The sequence below is a fragment of the Miniopterus natalensis genome, chromosome 7 (assembly GCF_054644295.1).
Source record: "Miniopterus natalensis isolate mMinNat1 chromosome 7, mMinNat1.hap1, whole genome shotgun sequence".
NCBI classification, from domain to species: Eukaryota; Metazoa; Chordata; class Mammalia; order Chiroptera; family Miniopteridae; genus Miniopterus; species Miniopterus natalensis.
The window spans coordinates 72,138,824-72,163,494 of NC_142087.1; the positions used below are offsets into that span (position 1 = coordinate 72,138,824).

General features: G+C 44.9%; 2 protein-coding genes across 2 annotated transcripts in view; one reads left to right on the plus strand and one right to left on the minus strand.

Annotated features, from left to right (window-relative positions):
- APMAP (adipocyte plasma membrane associated protein) overlaps positions 1 to 21,619 on the minus strand; it is a 37,414-nt gene extending 15,795 nt beyond the window's left edge. Inside the window, exons 1-3 of the mRNA XM_016223541.2 lie at positions 21,528 to 21,619; positions 6,217 to 6,333; positions 1,116 to 1,231 (exon numbers count right to left, since the gene is read on the minus strand). Coding sequence (XP_016079027.2) covers positions 1,116 to 1,231; positions 6,217 to 6,333; positions 21,528 to 21,619 — 325 coding nt within the window. The remainder of the gene's footprint in view (positions 1 to 1,115; positions 1,232 to 6,216; positions 6,334 to 21,527) is intronic.
- Positions 12,046 to 12,783, plus strand: LOC107545448 (synaptonemal complex protein 3). The gene is given in 1 exon segment (XM_016223543.2): positions 12,046 to 12,783. A coding segment is annotated over 1 exon segment (738 nt).
- Positions 21,620 to 24,671: the final 3,052 nt, after the last annotated feature.

Genomic DNA, 24,671 nt, shown 5'->3' on the forward strand with positions numbered 1-24,671 from the left:
CCTGCAGGAAACTAACTAGATAGGTCCCCTCTGTACCTAACCAGAAATGTCACCAACAAGATAGCCAGCTCCTTTATCTAGTGAGAGTACAATGAGATGTTAGCCCAAGTGGAAAAGGAAAGAACAAGAAAAGCATTCTCTTAGAAAGTTTTAAAAAAAATCATTTTAACTCCTCCAAGTTCCAGTTTTGATTTCCAATATTTGATTTTTCACTAAAAGATCCCACAAAACTCTTAAAATGTATTAATAATAAATGCCAATGTCTTTTTAAAGGAAATATGAAGTTCCAGCATGAAGTGCCTATCCCTCTTGAAACAATTTTGACTTTACCAAACAAACAAGAGCAGAAATGCACCAGTCTGGCTCCAACAGCAAACAGCAAGGCTGGGAAAAATAAGCGTCAATATCATGGGAGGAGCAGCTCTGACCTGCCTTCAAAACAAAACAGAGGAGCAACCCCAACACAATGTCCACAACTACACAGAAAACATATTGTACTTTGGAATGGGGAGCAGGGTGCTTATTTAAGCTGCTCTGAAATCCTCACAATATTTTAAATACAGCAACTTTATCTTTTGATTCCAAAGCTAATAGAAAATGCCTTGTTTCAGGTTGCTAGAGACTCAAGTATTAGAACTAGACCCAAGTTTAGTTCTTATGTTTGGGCAAGTTTAAAGAAAAAAAAGTGGGAATATTGAGAATCATTCATATTCTTTCCAAAAATGAAATCTATACAAAGACAAATTGAGCTAAGAAACAATGTCCTGTTAAGAAATACCTACCTTTGACAAATGAACTAAATATCAATGTCTGCATTTTTCATTTTCCTTCCATTTTAATGGGCCCAATACTTTGAGCAGAATAAAGTACTCCATAGACATGAACTCAAAATCACCCAGTACTAAAATGGCCCACAGCTCGGAACCGAAATGCTCCCGCAGAGTGTCTGCTCAACAAGCACATGCACATCCCACATCCACAGCTACAGATGTCGAAAGCTCCCCCAACCAGGGGCAGGGTGCCATGGGGGCTGCTCCTACAGAATCCCCCCTTCAAGTAACAGACAGCCTCGAAGGCAACCCAGTCAGACTCTGCAGTTCCAGGGGTTTACTTACCCCCAATATTTGCTATGGACTCTGGCCCAATAAGTTGATTTTCAAATAGCCTTTCCGCCTGTTGTAACTTCGTATTTGGTTGCAGAACACCAAGCAAGAGAGGGGGTTCTTTGAAGCTGTAATATAATACAATTATAGGGATTTGTCTATAGAAAATACATGAAGAAAGTGCTTACTGAGGCCCTACGACATGCATAATTCCATTTGATAAAGACGGTTCATTCCAATAATAAAATATCCTTATTTGCCAGAAATACAAAGGTTAGGAAAAAAACTGTCCTAGGGTATTAGAAAAGGTCATAGTATTAAATCAAAATGAAAATATAAATACAGCTAATGTAAGAACTTTTGCAATCACCTGCCATCTAAGAGCACCCCAGGGCCTCTACTCACCTGAACTTCTCATCACTGATCCAATGCCTCACAGCAGGTTTAGACCTTCTCACACCCTCTGATTCACACACCCTGGCATTTATACTCCCAGTGATTGTGCTCCCATTAAAGTCCAATGGAGATGGAGGGCAGCCATGTCACATTTCACAGCTTATGGCCTTGCTTCATGGAGAAGGCAGAAGTGAGAGGAAGCAGTCTGGGAACTGGCACTGCAACCCCGTCGTCCAACATAAGCACCCCCTCTGGACCCACCTGACTTCTCTCGGACAACAGCCTCCACCGGGCCCCACCTCCCTCCCCCCTTCACTCCAACTGCGCTGCCCTCTTCTTGGGTCCTTCCCATCTGCATGCAAATATGCTCTTTCTCCCAATCCACCAGCAAATCGTGCTGATGCCACCTCCAAAAGACTGACATTGTTGAACACCTTCACCCCATGTCCACTACCACCCTGGTCCAGGCCACCATCTTCTGTCCCCTGCTTCCTCCCTGCCCCCTAAAGTCTATTCTCAACCTAGCAGCCCATGTGAGCACAATAATCCGAAAACAGCAGTTATCTGCTCAAAACCCTGTAATGGCCCCTTCTCACCCAGAGCCTAAGTCCTAGCTGTGGCTCTTAGCTCTGCACCATCTGGTCTGTGAGCTCTCTCTCCTCCTCTCCCAGTAGTCCACTCTGACCTTCCACACCAGCCACTCCCTGCTGGTTCTTGACTGCACCAGGCATCTTCCATCTTAAGTCCTTCGCACTAGCTGTTCCTTCCACCCCCCACCTTCTCAGTGAAGCCTGCTCTGACCACCCGATTTAATATTCAACACCTCTCCAAAAGTACAGTCCCCCTGCACTCTATTTGGTTCAAGCCTTTTTTGGCTTCTCACTTCTGTTGTTTATTGTCTGCCTGTCCCCACTAGAATACATGAGACCAGAGATTTGTTCTGTGTTTTTCACTGCTGTATCCCAAGCACCCAGCATACAGGACGCTTCCAATGAACACTGTAGGAGTGAGAGGGTGGAAGAGCGGGAAGGGGGCGGTTATCTCCCAATTCCCTCCCCACCCTGCCCTCCAACAAGGCAGCTTCCTAGCCAGCCAAGCAGTGTGGGAGAACCAAGGGGGAGGTGGTAGTTGAGGATGTGGAATGATGGAAAAGCGCTCTACCTTGTTGGCAAAGCACTTCACCTCTGCCACCCCCTCTGAGTGGGCACCTATGCAGGACACAACACAACTTCCCCCAAATTAAAATGGCCCACCCGCTCCCCAATATGACTTTCAACCTGCTTAAAAAACATTCTTGATTCAACTAGGAGTTTCATTTCCAAAGGAAGAGCAGGATTGCAACCTGCTCTTCCTTTGAAAGAGCAAGATTGTTTGGTGAAAAAACCCTGGGCTATGGAATCGGGCACATCTGCTTTCAAGTTCTGACCTTAGAAAGGTCCTATTTCCCAAAGGTATATGTGAAGATTGAACAACATAGATAAACACATAAAGCCCAAGAATAGAAGAGGGTACACCTGACATCAGCCCCTCTCACCCAGTGCTTGGACTTTGCCTAATTCCCTACACACAGGAAGTCCTCAGGAAATATTTGCAGATCAAACTAATCAGTATATTGCACACTGTCCCTGCCCACAATGGGCCTGAGTTTATCTCAATAAGGAGACAAGAAGAAAACTTATCTGAGAAAATGCAAAGGACAGGCAAGAAAGGGACCCCACTCAAAGCACCAAGGAAGGGTGGCCCCAGGGAGCCCAAATCAGCCCTCACAGCCAGCTAGGCACGTGGGCTCTGGTTAAGGCCACTGACCTCCTGTTAATTCATTAACTCCTGTTACCTCATATTAATTCCCGCTGACTCCTGCTAACTCCATGTGTCAAATGTATGCTGAAAGACACTGGTCAACATTTTCCAGAAATCAGGATCCTATCACATGTGTTGTTGACCATAGTCCTCCAATCTTCCAAGAAGGAAAAGAAAGTAGCTTTACAAGGCAGGTGTTTGCCAAAGCTCTGCGGCCTTCCAGGTGGCGACTCCCTAGAACCAAAACCAGCTGCATAATCACCTGCCATTCCTTGTCACTGGTCTGTCTGTTCTCTGATTTCCCAGAGATTTCTAAGTATGGTCTAAGCTCACACAGAGGCTATTTAGACCCTGAAAGTCTACCATTATAATTAGCCTAGTTATTAATAACAGGAAAGGAGAAAGGGGGAGGCCAGCCACTACAGGCATAACATTTGGACAGCTTCACCAGGAAGCTGCAGCTTTACACTCCCCAGGGGACTGGACAAAGGGAAGAGAGACGTATGCCCAGTACAGTTGGGTGACATATGGAAGGTGCTTGCTGTCAGTTACACCTGGGGACAGAGACAGTTGGCCAGAATGGGCATTGCCACTGCAAGGGCTCGAAGATTTGGGATATTTAATCCCCTGAACAAAGGAATTCACTCTCTTGTGCTTTCAGGACGCTTGGGGCTCTCACTGCATGGGCACTCTCCTGCATTCTCCTGTGTGGCCCATGGCCATGCAGACCCCCACACACAATGGATGATGGACTGAGACTAGCTTGATGCTGTACTGGACCCAGCTCCAACATGAAAAGGATACTCTGGACACTGGCTTTGCTTCTCACTTTACTGAAACCCCAGCTACCCTTCTTCTATGACTGGACGAAGGGAAATGGGACTTTAGAAACCCAGGAATTTAACTCTACGCAAATAAAAATCACTTGTTTTCCCGTGCGAGTCTCAGAACATTCTTTTCTTTTTCTTGAGATATCATAAGGACTCCACCCCCAGTAGAACCCAGTGGGGAAGAGGACCCCCCCACACACACACACTTTGTCCCATAATAAAAGTAGATTCCCAAAGGCACTGCCATTGCTGACCTCCTGCCCTACCAGTTGGCCTGATCCCAATGACTATGGCGTCCCCCTTGTCTGGGAGATGACTGAGGCAGAGCATAAGCCAGTAGCTCTGCTCTTCTGTCACCTGTTGCAGACAGTAGGTCTCCCCCTTCTTTGCTCTTTTAGTTCTGAAGAGAGCTTTAAAGAAGGTTTTTTTGCTGCTGTCATTAGCATTTTCCCCCAACCTGTTTATTTCTGTTCTTACACTCTCTGCCACTCTCCTTCTTTTGTTCTGCATTTTGGGGCCCATGCTTCCAATTTTTGAGCAAGTCGTTCCCTAAATCTGAGCCTGTGGGAGAGATCCTGTCAGCCACGCTGATCTCACTAGGTTTCTCCTCCCTTGCCCACCAGGCTCATCTACTCCCCAGGCAGAACTCACTTGCACAACTTCAAATCCTTATTGGGCCATGTTTCCTTTCAGTTTCTGGTCATGAGCACATACCCACCTCTCCTCTGAATTTACCCACCACCCTTTCCACACATAAATTCCTCTTTATTGAGCTCAAAGGATTTCAGTCACTTAAGCTCCATCCTTCCCACTCCATCAGAAACACCATCTTTACCTGCTCTCTCTGCTTTCCCCCTTTCCCAAGGCTAGCTCCGCAGCCTAGACTTTGATCCCTAGCTGTGGACACAGTTCATTTTATCACCTTGCCAACTGAATAAAGTCCAGGTCAGTTTCTATTTGGGGTGAGCTGAGCGAAATCCTTCCACATGTTGAGAGGGGATAGCAAGAAAGAGCCCCCCCCTAGAGTGTCCTAGAAGCACCTCAGAGAGAACATAGATGTCCCTGGGAGTAAAGACATGAGCAAGGAACTAGTGGTATACCAGGAATTACAGAGCAAGCATGCTTATGAGTCTACCGTGCCCAGGCCTCCACCCATTCTCAATCTTATGCAAGCTAACTGTGTTTTAACACCGTATAGCTTTACTAATTCTAAATCCAACAACAAAAAGTTGACTCTTCTATATGTATGTCAATCTAACGTCAGAACTGTGTCCTCTTTGTATCTAACTGATACCTGCCTTGAGCATACTAGTGCTGAATACATTTTTAGTGAACTAAATCAAATATAAAACTTTAAGTTTTATTTACAAAACACCAACACATTATACAGTTATATATATTATATTTACTCTATAATAAGACGTGGACCTTTCTCAATTAAAATAAACTTCACACAGCTCAACCCTCTGAGCAGTTGCAAGGGAAAACAGATACCTGTTAAACCAGACCGCACAACCCTCTTTACACCACCTTGATATCAGTGTCATAAATCACATCAATAAGTGCCTGGCTCAGTATTACTAAAATTAAAAATGTGAATACACTTTATGGGACTCCCTAGATGTATACTATTTTTTCAAGTTATAATGGACTGTGTTACTCACAGATCCCCAAAGATGAAAAGTAACTTAGGAAAAAGAGGTGACTAAGTAAAAGGGTTTTTAAAAATCAGTTATTTATAAAATTTAAACAAGGTAACTTAAATTTAACCTTTGTTTGTGTGTGCTTTTGCCCCTGCATATGAATTCAGGTTAACTATGTCTAATACTTAAGCTTCTCTCATTTGGGATTGTTCTGATTTTTGTTTTTGGTTTGCACAGTTTTATTTTTGAAACAATAACATGGGCAATACCATGCATATATTCTGTGGAACATCTAATTCAACAAAACACGGGCCCAAAAAATCACAAATTTCTCTTTCTCATAACTTACCTTTTAGATCAGATTGGTTTAATTACTCTAGAAACCATCCCAGCCTATTATATTTTGCTGAGCCACCCCTCCCAAAAATTGCTGGGGCAGCTCACCTGAGAGGTTGAGGATCGATGGGAGAATCCAGCAGCAGCATGGCTCCAAGCAGGGGAACGGTGAAGGAAACAGCCAGCATCAAAAAGGTCACTCGGAAAACTCTGCCACTAAAGGAGCTGCCGAAATGAAACACATACAAAGGCAATCAGCAGAGGTTCAGACAGGGACAAGCTCAGCTGGTTTTAAAGCCCTTGAGGCAGAAGCAGCCCTCTCACCCAGAGTCCCCACCATGAGGACATCGACTTCTGTGGCTCGAGATTAAACTTTAGCACTGTTTGCTAGGATTGGCAAACATGCTTTTGTTCTTTTTTCTTTAATCTTCCACTGTGAGGGGCACTCTTATCAGCTATTTTCCAGATAGTATGATAGGCTATATCTTGAATTCTCTAGCAGTTTTAAAAGAGGGAAAACTCAAAACACTGATAAGCACAAAAAGTAATGGGAATACCAAGTTGCAGTAAGGGAAGAGAGACAGGCTGACCGACAGAGAAGGCAGTTGTTCCCCAAAAGCCACTATTTCCTGGTACATGGATTCAAAGCAGCAGCATTCAGTATGCTGTGTCCCGAAGAGTCGCATGTTCCATGAACAAAAGAGGCAGAAACAAATTTATGAAGCAGAGGAAGAAAAACAGCTTCCTGAGAGTCCGATTCTCCAGCCCTCTGCTGATCACATTTTTAAGAACTGAAAAGGAAACCCCAGCTCTTCCACCTCAAAGAGACTGACAGACACTGATAGTTTTTTACAAAGAATCTATAAAATTACAATTCCAGGTCCTCACTAAAGCCCTGGGAAGACATGAAAGCTGGCTTGGGAATCTTGCGTTAAGTTTTTGAACAAATGACCAACGGTGCATAAAATTCCCCTCAAACGATCCTCACAACCATCATTACCCATCTGGTAAAAAAGTGAACACATTTAGCCTCTTGCTACTAAATAAACTCTACAAGGTCATTATTTGCTTACATTAAGTGCACTCAAATTTACTAAGCACTTGATATCAAGATTAACTTAAAGTGAATGAAATCATGAGCTCCTAAGATGGAGAATCTTTTTCTATTTAAAAAAAAAAAAAGTGAGCCCGATTGGTGTGGCTCAGCAGCTGAGCGTTAACCTATGATCTAGGAGACTGTGGTTCGATTCCCAGTCAGGGCACATGCCCGGGTTGCGGGCTTGATCCCTAGCAGGGGGCATGCAGGAGGCAGCCGGTCAGTGACTCTCCCATCATCTCTCTTCCTCTCCCTTCCTCTCTCTGAAATCAACAATAATATATATACATATTTTTTAAAAGTGAGTTAAAGAAAAAAAATCAAGACTTACACTTACCTAACAAAACAAATGGTTTAAGGGCTGTGTTTTGCTTGACTGTGATAATCTGATAATAGGATAATCTTCTGCAGCATGAACCTGTTCCACACAGAAACCTGGGTCTGGATGCCAGTCCTAAGTTCCCAATAACCAGCCTAGCTGCCACTGTACACTGAGCCTCTTCACCCAGAGCCACAGGCTCCCCGCTGTGTAACAGGGTGTGGGGTGGGGAACCTAACATCTTGTCCAGTTCTGAACAGGCATGGCTTTATTAAATGACAAAGCAGAAAATAAAATAAACCATTCTGTTTCTATAGGGGTAGGTGGAAATAAAAGGCAAAGGTAATAAAAGAAAGGAGTGAGGGAGAGGCTTTCACAGCACGTCTCCCTGCAGACATCTGGGACTGCACAACTGAAAAGTGTGTGAATTCTGCCAACAATCTGAGCAGGCAGAAAACAGGTTCTCCCCTAGGGCCTCAGTGAAGGAACACAGCCCTGCAACACCGTGATTTCAGCAAGGCGACCTGACTGGGACTTGTGACCTCCAGGACTATAAGATAATCATACAAGTCACTAAGTATGTGATCATTGGTCACCAGAGCCATACAAAACTAATACATTTTTCTCATTAAACTAATTTTATTGCCTGGAAGTGAGATGCTGCTGTAACAAATACCTAAAATGTGCAAGTAGCTTGGAATCGGGCTGTGGGTAGAGGATAGAATTCTGAGGAGCAGGACAGAAAACAGTCTAGATTTTCTCGAACAGACTGTTAGTAGAAACATGGATGTTAAAGACTCAGCTAGCCCAGCCGGGCGTGGCTCAGCGGTTAAGCGTCGACCTGGGATCCAGGCGATCAGGGTTCGATTCCTGGTCAGGGCACATGCCCAGGTTGTGGGCTCGATCAATGACTCTCTCATCATTGATGTTTCTGTCTCTCTCTCTCCCTCTCCTTTCCTCTCTCTGAAATCAATAAAGATATATTTAAAAAAAAAAACAAAAAACTTTAAAGACTCAGCTAGCAAGTGCTCAGAAGGAAGGGAGCAAGGAGCATGGTAGAGAAACATACATTGTCTTAGAGAATATCTAAATAGTCCGTAACAGACTGTTAGCAGAAAGGTGGACATTGGAGGTGTTGCTGGTGATGGCTCCAAGAGATGTCAGGAATAAGTTATTGGAAACTAGAGGGAAGCAGATCCTTGTTACACGGCGGTAGAAAGCTTGGTTGCATTGTTTCCTGCAGTGATATGAAAAGCAAAACTTGTAAATGATAAACCAGGACAGTTAAGCTGAGAGTGTTTCCAAGCAGAGTTGAAGGTGCAGCCTGGTTTCTTCTTGCTACTTTCTCCTCCAGAGCAGGACAGCATAGGGGACAATGCTAACTAGCTCTTCTTATCCTTTGACATTTCCCCTTTGAAAATGAGAATCCTAATGTGTCTCTTTTCCTTCTAATAAAAGGAAAAACAAATGCTGTTCCAAACTTCCTTCTCTTCATATTGTGGGTTCAGAATTCACCCCTGGCCAGGTAAAATGCCAAGTTGTCAGTCTTTACCCTCTTGCTAGCTGGGAAAGGAGGTGGTCCAGTCCTACAGACCCAGTAGGGAAAGGCCAAAAGAGCCCAGGCTCCTGGAAGAGGACAGGCGGGCAGGAAGGGAAAAAAAACAATAGGATAACCCCTCCCTCCCAGCCCTGTGTCCAAACCCCAGGGCCACACAAACTTCGTCTAAAGGCGACTGACTGATGCCTATCAAGATTACAGTTTGTGAAAATGCATACCTGGCACAGATCAGCTATGAACCCACACAACAGCAGGCTAATGCAACCTGAGAGGTCCTCAGGAGGAAAGGAGTAAGGACCATGACAAAAACAGTGATAAAAACAGTGACAATAAGAACATGCCATGCAATGTGCTTTACATGGGTAACTGGGTGGAACTGTGTATCTCTACGCTTTCCAAACAGAAGTGGACAGAGAAAGCATGAGTAGCTTTCCCACAGATCACTGCAAAAAGCACGACTGAGCCTGAAGTCTTTCAACACAATGGAAATAACTATTTATAAGTAAAAATGACAGCAAAGACTTTGTGTGGTTCTTTTAAAAGTAGAACCCCAAAGAGAGACAAATGGTGAAAATATACAGCTGTCGGTGGTGAGGACTGACCGCATGGGCATCCTAGTAGGGTCACTGTCCTTAAAGGAGGCTGATGTAATCACCCTCCCCACCCTGGCAGAGGAACAGTCCCTTCGGGGAAGCTGCACTGTGCAATCTGTCACCACAGGGCTGTCATTAACAAACTGGTGACACTGACTACTTTACCTTTTCCTTCCCTAACATGATTCTACATAAAACAGAACCCTCTTATTTGTCTTAGACTTCTATAGTTAACTCTCTTTTACCATACTGTTGCTTACATCTTTTTAATCTAAATTTTGTAGTAATCTGATTTAGAGCTTGTGACACCCTACTTAGCTATTTGGTTTGCCCCTTCACATAATGATAAAAGGCTCACTTGTCTCAAAAAAAATAAAAATAAAAGTCAAGCTAGGACTAAAAGCAACAGTGCTTACAACCAGAGAGGCAACCAGAGGTAGGGGATGATGACCTGTGTACCACATAGCCCACCCTTGCAGGAGATCTAGCTAATGCCCTCTTACAATCAGATTATAAAAAGCTGAAGAATTTAGAGGCCACCCACTCCAGTGCTCCCAAGACTGGCTGGCCCCTGGATCACCTATACCAGATGACTGGGGCAACTTGAAACAAGGGAAAGATTCTGACTGCGCAGGTCCAGCATGGGCCTGGGAAATCTTTTTTTTAATTTTTATTCTTCCCAGTTATTCCTGGGTACCACCAACCTTATCTAACTCCCTCCCCAGTGAAAGAAGTCTATCAATACCCCACCAGCTGATCATTAGCTACCCTCCATTGAAAAGTTCTGGAAGATGGCTGCAGAGTAGCTGGAAGCTCCATCCATTTGCTCCCAGTCCACCTCCTGCCAACACCAGACCAAACTTGTGACTAAACTGCACAGCACTCGTCTTGAAAAAAACAGATGAAGTGTAGCTGATCTAAAATACTGAGAGCTGGGAACTCGGAGAAAAGATAGAAGGAGATATGGAGAAGGTGAGCCAACTCATGCAGGTACATGGCTGAGAAGCAAAAAGGATACTGTAGCAGCACAGCCCGGGTCCCCTGGGAGTGTGGAGTCTCAGCCCCACACATGAATCCCCAATCCAGAGCAACAGAGAAGGGAGGGGGAGCCCTGTGTAGCATCAGGCAGTGGGAATCAGTGGGAAGTAGGCCCAACTGGGAAACACACACTGCGCCATCCCAGGCAAGGAGTGATTTCTTTGTTACACCAGCCTGGGAAGTTTGCTCAATCGAGGACTACTGGAGCGGCCAAGCAACAGAGCTCAGGGACGGCAGAAGGGTCTGCTTGGCACACCCAACAGTCACTCAGACAGGCTCTCTATTCTCTGGAAGAACTTTGGGCAGAGTTGGACGGGGCTGGTCTATGTGCCTTAGGAAAGAGGATTGGTCTTGCCCACCTCAAATGCACAGGCAACACTCCTCCCACCACATGCAGAGCTCCTAAGTCTGCACCCTCCTGTGATCCAAGGCAAAGGGGAGCAGTGCTGGGCTAGAAATCTGAGCAGGACTACTCAGTATGACAGTGCAGAGGTCTTGGATGTTTGGCCCTGCTGGAGCCTGGGCCAAGACCCCGCACAGCCCCTGGCCAGCTGTGTGAAGAGACTGGACTGCCAGTCTCTTTTTTTTTTTTTGATCCCCTACTACTTGGTGTGGCAGAAAGAGGGTGACAGGGAGCCAGACAGAGCTGAGGTATTAGGATTGTGTCTTTTGGGTGAGCATCTATCCGGGAGACAGGCAGGCATGTGTGGGCGCTACAGCTGCATTGTGGGGAAGCAGGTCCATGTGAACTCCCCAGTGAGTTGAGTCAGCTCAGCCCTGGGAAGGAGAGGAAGCACCCGCCACCCCTTCTACAGGTTAAGGGCACTATGCCCAACTTGGGGCTGAGTAAACCACCTCTGCAGAGTGCAGCTCCATGGGGAAAATGAGCAGATCAGAGCTGGGACATTCAAGGGCTATGACCGGAGGCAGACCCAGCCCCTGGGCTCTGGAGGGCCTGCCTGCCAGACTGCTTGGGACTTCGCTTGCCAAGCTTCAAACAGGATGCCAAAGGCCAGGCAGGCACAGCAACTGACAATGGCTTGTACCAGAGAACCTCCCTGGAGGCCTAGGACGGGCCCAAGTGCCAGCTTCAGGAAACACAGAAGCAAAACCCAGCAACTTCCAACAGCAGATCCAAAGGGCAAACGTAGTAGGCATTAAAATCTGCGCGGGGGAATCTCCAGAAAAAGAACTAAATGAAATGGACGCAGCAATTCATCAGAAACAAAGTATAAAGTAATGGTTTTAAGAATGCTTAACAGCATAAAAAAGGACATAGAGAGAGGAGCGTCATTGCAGCAAAGTGTGTGCCTCAGTCAGAAAACAACTAAATATGGTGCCTTCTGGAAGAAAACATATGGTGGAATCTGGGAAGATATCAATGGAAGATCAGGCTATAAGAGCCTATAACTTTGAGAAAGAAGATAAAAAAGATCTGAGTGGTTCAGAGGAGGATGCTACTAACACAAAGATTCCACCAATTGATAAGCTTGGGGAGAAGAGGATTTCTGCAGGAGTCACTGAAGATATGGGGGGTGAAATACAAAACATGCTAGAAAAATTTGGAGCTAACATAGACAACTTTCTTCTTGCAAAGAAAAAAAGACTAGCAATGTATATCAAGCCTTCTTTCAAATCTAGTAACCAAAAAATTGATCATATTTGGAAAACCCAACAAGATCAAAGGCAGAAGCTTAATCAGGAATATTCTCAGCAGTTTCTGACTTTGTCTCAGCAGTGGGAGAAAGCTGTGTAGAAAGCTGAGGAGCAAGAAGAAAAACTAGCTAATTTGTTTTGACAGCAACAAAAGATTTTTCAACAATCTAGAGCTGTTCAGAGCCAGAGACTGAAAACCATTAAACAGTTATATGAGCAGTTCATAAAGAGTGTGGAGGACTTGCAGAAGAATCATGATACTCTACTTACTGGTGCACAAAATGAACTTAAAAAAGAAATGGCTATGTTGCAAAAACAAATTATGATAGATACTATAAGTAATGATACTAAAACTAAAAAACAGCAGCAGGAGATGGCAAATGTTCAAAAGTGTCTTCAATCCATGTTATTCTGATGACTCTTTGAAGGAAGAACTTGAACCTAAGTAATATGATACAATTATAACATTAGCTAAGAGGCATGTAAGTAATTAGAGTGGCTTAAAAATTCTAGTTTAAAATATTACATTGTGTTAATTATTATCTTAAGTCCAAGTCTCCTCTTCTTCTTAACCTCCAAATAAAATTTAAACAGTTATGTGAGTAGCAGCAATTCCTAAATTGTATGTACCAAGCTTTCTGTCTTTTAATAGTAATAGTGAATTTTTCTAATACTTGTCAACTAACTTAGCAATAATGATTTAATTTCAAAAACCAAAAAAAGGCACAGAAACCACTAAAACAGTCAGTCGAAAAATGAATGACATATCTGAAATAAATACACTGGAAGGAATAAACAGTTGGTTAGAGCAAAGAGAAGATTGAGTCAGAAAATATGAAAACATGGTAGAAAAATATTACTCAATTAGAGCAACAAAAAAAAGTAATTAAAAAGCACAAGGACAGTTTAAGGGAACTTTGGGACAACATGAAGCATAACAAAATCCACATCACAGGGATTCCAGAGGGAGAAGACAGTGAGCAAGGGATACAGACCAAGTTTGAAGAAATAATGACAGAAAACTTCCCTAACCTGGTAAAGGAAAAAGTCACACAAGCTCAGGAAGCATAGAGTTCCAATTAAGTTGAACCGAAAGAGACCCACACCAAAACAACACATAATTAAAATGGGAAAGACTAAAGACAAAGACAAAGTCTTAAAGGCAGTGAAAGAGAGACAGTCAGTTACCCACAAGGGAGCTCTCATAAAGCTGTCAGCTGATTTGTCAACAGAAACACTACAGGCCACAAGGGAATGGCATGAACTATTCCAAGTAATGAAAAGCAAGTATCTGAAACCAAGACTACTCTATCCAGCAAGGCTATCATTCAAAATTGAAGGTGAAATAAAAAGCTTCCCAGACCAAAATAAAAAAAAGGCTAATGGAGCTTACTACCACAAAACCAGCATTGCAAGAAATGTTAAAGGGATTGCTATAAAAAGAAGAAATACAGAGAGAAAGGAACATAGGCATAAAGAATTAAAATAATAAAAAATAAGCACCTATCAATAATAACCTTAAATGTAAATGGATTAAATGCTCCAATCAAAAGACAAAGAGTGCCTGGATGAATAAGAAAACATGACCCATATATATGCTGTCTACCATAGACCCACCTCAGAATAGAGGACTCACCCAGGATGGAAATAAAGGGATGGAAAATTGTTTCCATGCACATGGAAACAAAAAAACAAAGCTGGAGTAGCAATACTTATATCTGACAAAATAGACTTCAAAACAAAGGCCATAAGAGAGAGGAAAAAAGGTCACTACATAATACTAAAGGGAACGATCCAAAATGATGATATAACCCTGGTAAACATATATGCACCCATACAGGAGCACCTAAATATATAACAAAAACTCACAGAGGACTTTAAGGGAGAGTGAAACAGCAATATAGTCATAGTAGGGGACTTCAACACCACACTGACATCACTGGAGAGACAGTCCAGAGAAAAAAGAAGGAATACAGCAACCTTAAATGACACACTCGATCAGATGGATTTAATTGATATTTACAGAACATTTCGTCACAAAGCTGCACAATACACACACACAGGTATCAGATGATATTTCACTGCAGTTTTAATTTGCATTTCTCTGATGATTAGTGAGGCTGAGCATTTTTTTCAGGTGTCTATTTGCCATCTGTGTGTCCTCTTTGGAGAAGTGTCTATTCAGGTCCTTTGCTGATTTTTTAATGGGACTGCTTGCCTTCCTGGAGTTGAGTTGTATAAGGTCTTTATATATTTTGGAAATTAACCCTTTATCAGATGTATTATTGGTAAAACCATAAAAAAAAAAATCCTAGAAGAAAACATAGGCAGTAAAATCTGAGACATCTCACATAGCAGTGTTTTCACTGATACATCTCCTAGGGCAATCATCAAGAAATCAACAAACAACAAGTGCTCGTAAAGATGTGGAAAAAAGGGAATCGTAGTGCACTGTTGGTGGGAATGCAGACTACTACAGCCTCTGTGGGAGACAATATGGAATTTCCTACAGAATTTAAAAATAGGACTGACTTCTGACCCTGCAATTCCACTTTTGGGAATATATACTAAGAATCTCGAAACACCAATCAGAAAAAATATATGCACCCCTATGTACATAGCAGCATTGTTTACAATATCCAAGATCTGGAAACAGCCTAAGTGCCTGTCAGTAGATGAGTAGATAAAAAAGCTGTGATACATCTACACAATGGAATACCATGCAGCTATAAAAAAGAAGAATCTCTCTCTCTTACCCTTTCCAACAGCAAGGATGGACCTGGGGATTATTATGCTAAGCAAAATAAACCAGTCAGAGAAAGACAAATATCACATGATCTCACGTACATGTGTAATCTAATGAACAAAATAAACTTATGAATAAAATAGGACCAGTGCCCTAGCCAGTTTGGTTCAGTGGTTAGAGCAATGGCCCTTGGAATGAAGGGTCCTGGGTTCGATTCCAGCCAAGGGCATGTACCTCAGTAGCAGGCTCAGCCGCGGTTGGGGGTGCATGGGGGAAGCAACCAATCGAGGTATCTCTCTCACATCGATGTTTCTCTCTCTCTCCCTCCCTCTCGCCCTCCCTTCTACTCTCTCTGAAAACAATGGAAAAAATACACTTAGGTAAGGATTTAAAAAAAAAAGGACCAGAGGCATGGATGCTTGGAACTGACAGATCTCCGAGGGGAGGAGGGTGGAGGAGACTGGAAGAGATTAACCAGAGAACTTATATACAGATGTGCATAGCCCATGGACACAGACAATTATGTGGTGAAGGCCTGAGGTGGGGCAGGGCCTGGGTAGAGAGTAGCATAGAGGTAGAAAATGAGGAACATCTGAAATACTGTCAACAATTAAAAAAGAAAGAAAAGTTCTGTGGTCACATTTTAGAAATAGCACCTTAAACTTAAACACCTTGAGCAGTGCTGTCCAATATAACTTTCTGCAATGACAGAAATACAGCAACCACTAGCCATGTGTGGCTACTGAGCACCTGAAACGGGGCTAGAGCGTTTTATAAATGATCCAGACCATCTCTGTGCATCAGCCCCTGGGTTGTTTATTTCTTCACTGCAGGCTATGAGACCCATTAGCTCAAAAGGCCCTCCAGTGCCAAACTCCAATTTTTACATATCCAATCATTTTTAAATAAAGCCCCAAAAAGCAAATTTTCAGCCATGTAGAGCCTGCCTGCTTTGCATAGTCTATGAAACCTCACCCAAAAACTGTTGCCCCAGACCTTCCAGAAGGAATTAAATTTGAAGACTGAGTTTCCACTGTATCTGGGACAAAGCATTGCAAGCAGAGGAAACGCAGGAGGACTCAACAAACACTTGGCATATGAGTGAAGCATGCATGCCTTAAGGCGTTAACTTAAAGACTCCATTCCCAAGCCTTGACCACAGAGGCATAATAACCAAAACGGGGAAATTGAGGTAGAGTGAGTGAGGGGAAACTGCTAGAACAGGTCAGGCCCACTGCCAGGGGCAGATCCTACAGAGCCCTGAAGGTCAGGGAAGTGCCTGTCAGCATGCATGGTTGAGATCCAAGAAGGCCAGAACAGAGAGCATTCCCTAAGTCTTTGGCACAGGGACCTTAGCTGTTCAGGTCATCTCATGCAACATGTTCTGAGAAACACACCTACCCGTTGCTCACACTAACTGGTTGCAGTTCTGCCCTCGGGAGCAACAAGTCCTTGACCTCCAAGACAGCCCTCCCTAGAACTCATGTTTGAAGTCACACCGCCCTCGGTTCTCTCTTCTCCAAGCAAAGCATCCCCAGTCCTACTGGAGCTCCTCACATGGTGGGGCTTGCAGAACAGTCTCTTTTCTGGTTGTTTTCGAGTTTGTCAAAGTCTCCCATAAAATGTGCTGCCCACAACTCAAGGCAAAGCTCTAATCTAAACCATAAACTGTCACTTCACAAAATGCCTTTAGCTGCCAAAACTGAAAAGCAAAGGATTTCACAGGAAAAAATCTGGTTTCCAGCTTCTCTTGAAAAAGCACATCTGGCCCTATGAAATCCAAAGTTGCAGGGTGGCCGCACAAGGGTTTCCAATCTTCAGACATGCACACACTCTGCTCTGCCCAGCCTCACGGTTGCTGCAGACAGGACCACATCAGGGTGGTACAAGAACCAATGTGACTGATGCTAAGACCAGGGCCTGGAACACAAAAAGCTTTCAGTAAATACCAGGACCGCAGCTCCCTGCAGGCATCGGAGTCCCTGACTCTGGTGCAGAGTTCCTTGCAGCGGTTTCTGTACCCATGCTCTAGGCACACTTATTTTATCCCCAGGTTCATTAGCTTTTTGGCAGGCTCATCTCCACTGCTGGTTCCTGCAAACTCAGAGTCAACTACAATTCCGCCTTTCCTCCACGTGTGCCCCTTGCCTATGCACACCTGCATGACAGGGACTTAAATAAAGGACACTCCATTTACCCCTATCCACTTCAACGACAAAACCTGTCATATCCCCTTCCCAGTCTGTGCTGACACGTTCAGGAAAGCTGACAACTTCCTTCCCAGGTACAGTCTGGGAAACCAACTTGTTTGTCCCAACCTCTTGACCCTGAAATTTCCTACAGTCTCTAAGGGCAAGAGAATAATTCCGGTAATGCAATAACTGTTGGCTCGACCACAATTTACAAAATCCTGTACTTCCGCCAGCCAAATATGAAAGGCGCTCTCTAACCCCTTCTGTATACGGGACATCAGAGCTTCAAATCGTGGACTGAAGTCCTGACACACTGAGATTAAAACGACCTGTGACTTTTGTGGGAAACCTGTGAACCCCAAATCCACAGGCGACCAGAACCCCAGGTGTCAAAGTGATCTCTGGAAACTGAGAAAGTCAAACAGCAACAAAGTCTGTCTTTTTAAGTGACTGTACCTTAAATCTGTTCGTTTTTTACATTCCTTGATACTGGGGCTGCTAGACTGTAGATGTCTTCATTTTAGCACTGAAAACAACTAAGAAGTTAAAAGAGCCACTTGAAACCATAAAAATCCTGGAAGAAAACATAGGCAGTAAAGTCACAGACATCCCACTTAGTGGAATTTTCACTGGTACATCTCCTAGGGCAAGAGAAACAAAAGAAAAAATAAACATATGGGACTACATCAAACTAAAAAGCTTCTGCACAGCAAACAAAAACAGCCTCAACATACAAAGGAACCCCACAGTCTGGAAAAACATATTTCCCAAGGATGTATCTGATAAGAGGCTAATTTCCAAAGTGTACAAAGAACTCATACTACTCAGCAAGAGGAAGACAAACAACCCAATTAAGAAACCGGCAAAGGACCTGAATAGACACTTCTCCAAAGAGGACACACAGATGGTCAAGAGACACATGAGAAAATGCTCAGTGTTGCTAATCATCAGAGATGCAAATTAAAACCACAATGAGGTATCACTTCACACCTGTCAGAATGGCTCCATCAACAAATCAACAAATGACTCCTGCTGGGATGATGTTGAGACAGGGGTGCCCTAGTACACTGCTGGTGGGAATGCAGACTGGGGCAGCCACTATGGAACACAGTATGCAGGTTCCTCAAAAAATTAAAAATGGAGCTGCCTTTTGACCCAGTGATTCCACTTCTAGGAATATATCCGAAGAATCCTGAAACACTAATCAGAAAGAATATATGCACCCTATGATCACAGCAGCATAGTTGACAATAGCTAAGATCTGGAAACAGCCCAAGTGCCCAGCAGTAGGTGTGGATAAAAAAGCTGTGGGACATTCGCACCATGGATCACTATGCGGCTACAAAGAAGGGGGATCTCGTACCCTTTGGGACAGTATGGATGGACCTGGAGAAAATTATGCTAAGTGAAATAAGCCAGGCAGAGAAACACAAACATCACATGATCTCGCTTATACATGGAATCTAAAGAACTTAATAAACTGATGAAAAGAATAGATTCAATGACATGGAAGCATAGATCAGACTGACGAATGTCAGAGGGTTGGAGGAGGGCGGGTGGGTGGAGGGGGAGAGAGTAACCAAAGAATTTATATGCAGATATGCACAACCCAAGGACACGGACAATGGTGGGGAGAGGGACTTGAAAGGGGGGTGTGACGGGGTGGAGTGGGTCATTGGGGAGAAAAAGGGACATTTGTAATATTTTAAATAAAAATAAATTTTTTTTAAATTTAAAAATAAATTAAAAACAAAACAAAAACATAAACACAACACCCGCTGGTGGCTGATGAATGTAGGGCTTTATGTTAGCATCATGTCTTATGTGTGTAATAAATATGAAAAACAAAAAATAAAAGAGCGACTTGAAAACACGCACTGGGGAAGGGAAAGGGGCTGAGAAGAAAACTCCAGATTCCTAAATCCTCATGACTTCATGAATTTATGACAGCCCCGTCTGTTCCTCCACACTGCCTCCCCCTTACTCTTCAGTCTTAAAAAGGAAAACTGACCAAGTAGAGATGTTTAATTAGCCTAAAATCCTTTAGAAAAAGCTACTGAGAAAGTAGCTCTTAAATTTTCAGTGTGGTCACTCTTCAGTCCTGAACAGTTATTCGTGGACATTAAACAGATATTCTCTCTTCCCAGACAGAGCTATGTTTCAAAAAAGAAGGAATATTTTCAGTGTTACAATCATTCTAACAATAGTTTCTAAAACACCTGGGGAAACTGATGCTGAATAATACTAATTATTAGCTTGCAACAGTACGTTAAAGTGCTTAGTTCATCTGGGCTCCCCACTGAGTAAAAGGACTCAATGCCTGCCTTCCTCATTGTAGTTCAAGAACAGAATATGCTCCCAGTCACTGCCCAGTTGCCAATTCTACCCTTCTTCATTCATTTTCATTTCTCTTTTGACTCCAGTATCTGTACCTTTACATAAAGCACTTTGCTCACACGGACTTCAATGACCTCCTCAGTGAAAGAGAGCTAACATCACCTTTCATGCCAAGAGTCAGGAGTTAGCCACGGTATTGTCAGGTGCCCTTCCACATACTCTACTGTCCTCCTCCTGTTAATTGAATAATGTATCTTCCAAGGCTTTCTCTATTCTGTTTAGCACATAAGAGGCTTATTCTACAGTTGTCACATTTCTACTTCCTTCAGATTCCTTTACTTTCCCCACTATACACAATGCTTTTCTGTCTTGTGATGAGTGCTCAGCTTTTAAGGTAACCAAGAAGACAATTAGATGAACTATTAAACATGACCACAAAAAAATGAAAAATAGAGGAGAATCACATAAGAAAAATAACTTTTAAAAAACTACAGTATTATGATAATAAATGTAGAAAGGAAGATGGCTGACAAAAGCTCACTATTAAGAGACCATCACAGATATATACGTTTCTATGGTAAAGTACTGCCAGTCCTTGCAGGACCATTCTCAAAGGCTCCTAGATCAGCAGCAGAGGATGGCTTCAGGCTGTCCACAGTCAATAGCGTGACCCACTCGCCCTGGTCTGCCAAGATTAGCACTGAAAGTCCTGCATCCTTCCAAGTCTGAGTCCAGGGAAACCAGGATGGCTGGTCACCCTACAGTCAAGACTCTTCCTATTCCCCCTTTCCACTGAGCCCAGAAGTCAGATATTACCAGAAAGTCTCCTCACTGAATCGCCTTTCTAGAGCCAAAACACCCCTCTCTGCTACAGCTCTCATTCAGAGGTGTTCATCTTATTATCAATGAATAAATTCAGTTTGTCCTGGCAAAAACTGTCCCTCATTCAGTATGTACCACACCAGTTGGCACACCAATAAATATTTCCATTATTACTATCAACTTATAAATCAATCAGTTCCACAACTTCAAACTTCATCTATACAGGGCCTACATGATCTATATTTGGTATTTTTAATACCAAAATACTCCAAGTTATCAGACTCAGGACACAAAATTTAAAAGAGAAGTTTACTTTATATTAAAATACATGTTTAAGGATCACGCTTCAGTTTTTAGCTAAAACCCAGCATACTTAAATTCTGGAAGGTTGGGAGAAGAAGCAAAGGCGAAAAATCGGAGATTTCTTTCATCAGGCATCAACAACTACAGTTTCCTAGGCTTCTCTGTCCCTATCAGAGCTGCAAAGCTGAATTCTCGCAAACACGACTGCTGTTCCCTGCTCTTTCCGGAAAACCGAGGTGAGGGCTGGTCCCGCGCAGCGAGAGAAGGGGCCAAGGGCAGAGGCCGGCGCTTCCAGAGCGGGCTCTGCAGGCGCCACCTGAGCTCCTCCCCGAATCCCTGCGGGACGGCGCGAGCGCGGCACCGGGAGGGCGCAGGGCGGCGGCTGGTGGCTCTCCCGGGGCAGGGGAGCAGCGGGGGGGGGCGGCGCGCAGAGGACCGGGGAGGAAGGACAGGCAAAGAAACCGCCGCTCTGGAAGCTGGGCAGGAGCGGCAGGTGCGGTGCGAGGGGCCTCGGGCCCAGACCCGGGATAACGCCGCCACGGGGCGCGGACGGGCCCCACGCCTCCAGGCCCCGCAGGGGCATCCGCTTGGTCCGAGCCCCCCACCCCCGGTACAAAGAGTTTTGCGGGGGACCCAATGACAAAGGCTCAGGCCGCGCGTTGGCACCGCATGTACCCTGCTGCTGCTGCTGCTGTTGCCCTCGTGGTGCGTGGGGGGCGAGCGCCCCGCTCCAGGACCCAATCTGGGGGCCGGGCCTACCTGCCGTCCTTGGCCTCCGGGGTCTGCCTGTCCTCGGCGACGACCTGCGGCCGCAGGGGCCGGCGCTGCCGGAGCCCGGCCGCCTCGCTCATGTTGCAGGTGTCACCGCCGCCCGCCCGCTGGCCCCGGCCCCAAAAGGGAGAAGCGCCTGACAGAGGGCTGCGGGGCGCAGAGGACAGGGCGCGGCGCCCCTCCTCGCCTGGGCGCGAGCGGGACCGGTCTGACCCCGCCTCTTCCAGCCGCGGAGAGGGGGCGGCTTCCGGAGTGTCACTCGCGGGCCTTCCGGGCGGTTTCCAGCAGGTGGCGTCTCGGGGGCCCCCCCCCCCCCCCCCGTGAGCTCTGTGGCCGCCTAGGGCTTCTGGAGGCAAATGCGCGCTGCCCAGCACAGCCCCGGGCTGCCTGCTTTCATTATTTCATTTCATTTCATTTCATTTCCATTTCATCATTTCATCATGTCATTTCATTTCATTTCATTTTCATTTCATTTCAATTAAAGACCTGTGTTCCCACAGGCAGTGTGAAAAGTAAGTTCGCATTCTCAGAGGTGTCAGAGGCGCCTCTCACAGACACCAGAGAAGTGCTATGGACAGCCCCCTGAGTCAGAGGGGGAGGGCTGTCCCCAACCTCAATTCCTGTCTTCTCATACAAGTGATTTAAATGAGAAAATTCCAGATGAGTGCATTGTGAAAAAGCCAATTTTATTACAGCAATTAAAGCAAGCAAATCTAGACACCTGGTTTATGAAATGCAGATGGGCTCTAAGCTAATCTGAAGAGCAGGTTGGGTGGCGGTTTGAGGCATTATATACCCTCCTGTCTATAAGTTTCCAAATCAGTCTGCTGAATACCTTGGCACTGGTTAATTCTTGAGGCCTGTTTTTACTTGGTTGTGGCCTTCCCAGAATTCATGAGAAGCACGTGGTAATTTTATCTTGCCAAGCCTTGAGCCTGCTGGCTTTTCCACTTTGGGAGTAAAACGGCCGTTTTTCCATTTCCCCTTTCCCCCTTCTTTTCTGCAGTCCCTGGTTAGGGATGCTTGTAACCATTTGCTCTTAAGTGTCCTTGGTTTGGGGAAGATAATGGCTTGTTATTTACAAGACAGCTGCACATTGCCCACACTGTTTGGCCTTGTTTTCACTTTCCTGTCTCAGTTTCCCTAGTCCTCCTGCCCTGGGGTTTTCCTAGCTTTTCACTGCCCTGCAACAGAGGTACAGCGGGGCAACAACCCACACCTAAAATTTGTACTTTTGAAACTGGACACAGTGGGTCCCTGCTGCCTGTCATGACTTGAGCCAATTGAGCAGAAACAAGGTTGAATCATATATGAGCATTTATTCTAAAACTGCCGGCAGTATGGGAGAGCAGGAGGCCATCCACAAAAATCTGCTCTAACCCCGCTCCCCTCATAAGCTAGCTGCTTATATTGGGTAGAAGGACAAAGATTACGTGGGAAAGTGAGCAGAAGGACTAAGCATGGGTGTACAGGTTAGAGGAAATGTGGGTTCGGGTGGCAAAACTGTGGGGCGCCTCTACCTCTGGGTGGAGGGGATGCAGGCTGGGGTTTTACAAAAGGGTAGGGCTTCTTGGGGACCGATTTGTTTCACCAACAAGGTGGTTAATCTTTCCATGACCATAGGCAATCAAGGAGAATGGACCGAATTCCAGATGTCCTGGGGTGTACAACTCTCAGCCAGGTTAGAATGTGCTTTCTCTACTCAGAACAGAACAATCATGGTTAATGGAGCATGATTAATATTTCTTATAACAATAGCTAAAAGTCATGGTTAACAGAGCATGATTAATATTTCCGCCCCTAGCACTTTGTCTGAACAGATCCGGCCAAGGAGAAAACAGGCTAGAAAATGTCCCTATGGTTAAGGCCAGCTGTTGAGTGTCAAAATTGTTTTGTGATGATTGCAACAGACATTTGATAAAGTTTATAAAAGTGAAAAGAAAAAAATTCTAAATTAAATTACAGCAGGAGAGTGAAAGAGGCAGAACTGCTAGTCTGTTAATGAATGCTGACCAGTTAACAAAACACTCCTTACATTCCTTTTTGACCTGTTGGAATTTCAGATTAATTTCCAGGTGGCTAGTTACACAGGTTATTTTAGCCAGGCACCAGTGTTAACATAACAAATGTTCACAGCTGTAGACAATTTTTATGAGTTTATTTGAGCCAAACTGACGACAGTTGCTGGGAAGCAAAACCTCAACAGATTGGGAAAGTGCTCTAGAAAAAATGACAATTTTGCACCTTATTTTATACATTACAATCAAAAGAGAAAATGTAAGTGGATTATATGATCCACCACACTATCCCTCCAGGCTACCTGCAACCCCTGGTGCTGGTGAGTCCCCTCCTCCTGAGCTGTATTAACACTTAATGTGTGTCTGCTTCTCCTGGGGTGGAGGGGGGACAACATCTGGAACACATGGCCCTGCTCAGTGAGAGGGCATATTATCTGCACACAGCGGAGTTCAGTCTCTACATACAGGCCTCTGGGCCTGTCCCCAAGTTAGTGCTGCGGAGCAGGAGCCCCATTCGTACCTTCACCTCCTCCTTCAGACAGGGATGGAAGACTCCGGTTCCTCGGCACAGCCAAAGAGCCAGGCAAAGCTGCGTTTAAACCCGATTTCGGACTTTCCCAGCTGTGTGAGCTTGAGAGTCCTGCAGCTCGTTGGGTGTCAGGTCCCGGGCTTTACAGCCAAGGGCCACCATGAATGTGAATGAAGATCATGAGTGTGAACTCCTGTCCAGTCGGCCGGGGTTTGCCCCCAGCCAAAGGGTCAGCCATGACTTCAGGAGGAAAAGGGCTGGGATGCCCTTTTCCCAGCCCGGCTGCGAGGCTTTTCTGCAACCTTCCCCAGATTCATTCCAGTGGCCCTTGACCTGGGCAGGTCCTGATGGGGACCAGGCGCCAGGCAGGGTAGTGTGACCCCACAGTGAGGCCCACAGCAATCACCCCACTGTCTTGAGCCTCCAGAAGGAGAAGGGGAAACAAACAGGAACAACGAAACACTGTCCTAGAAGCCCTAGCTCCAAGTGCTAGCTGCAGCTGAGCCAGTGCCCTTCCCCCACTCCCACCCCAAAAGCTGGCACAGCCCCAACCAGCACCCCCAGAGCTTGCATTCTACCCTCACC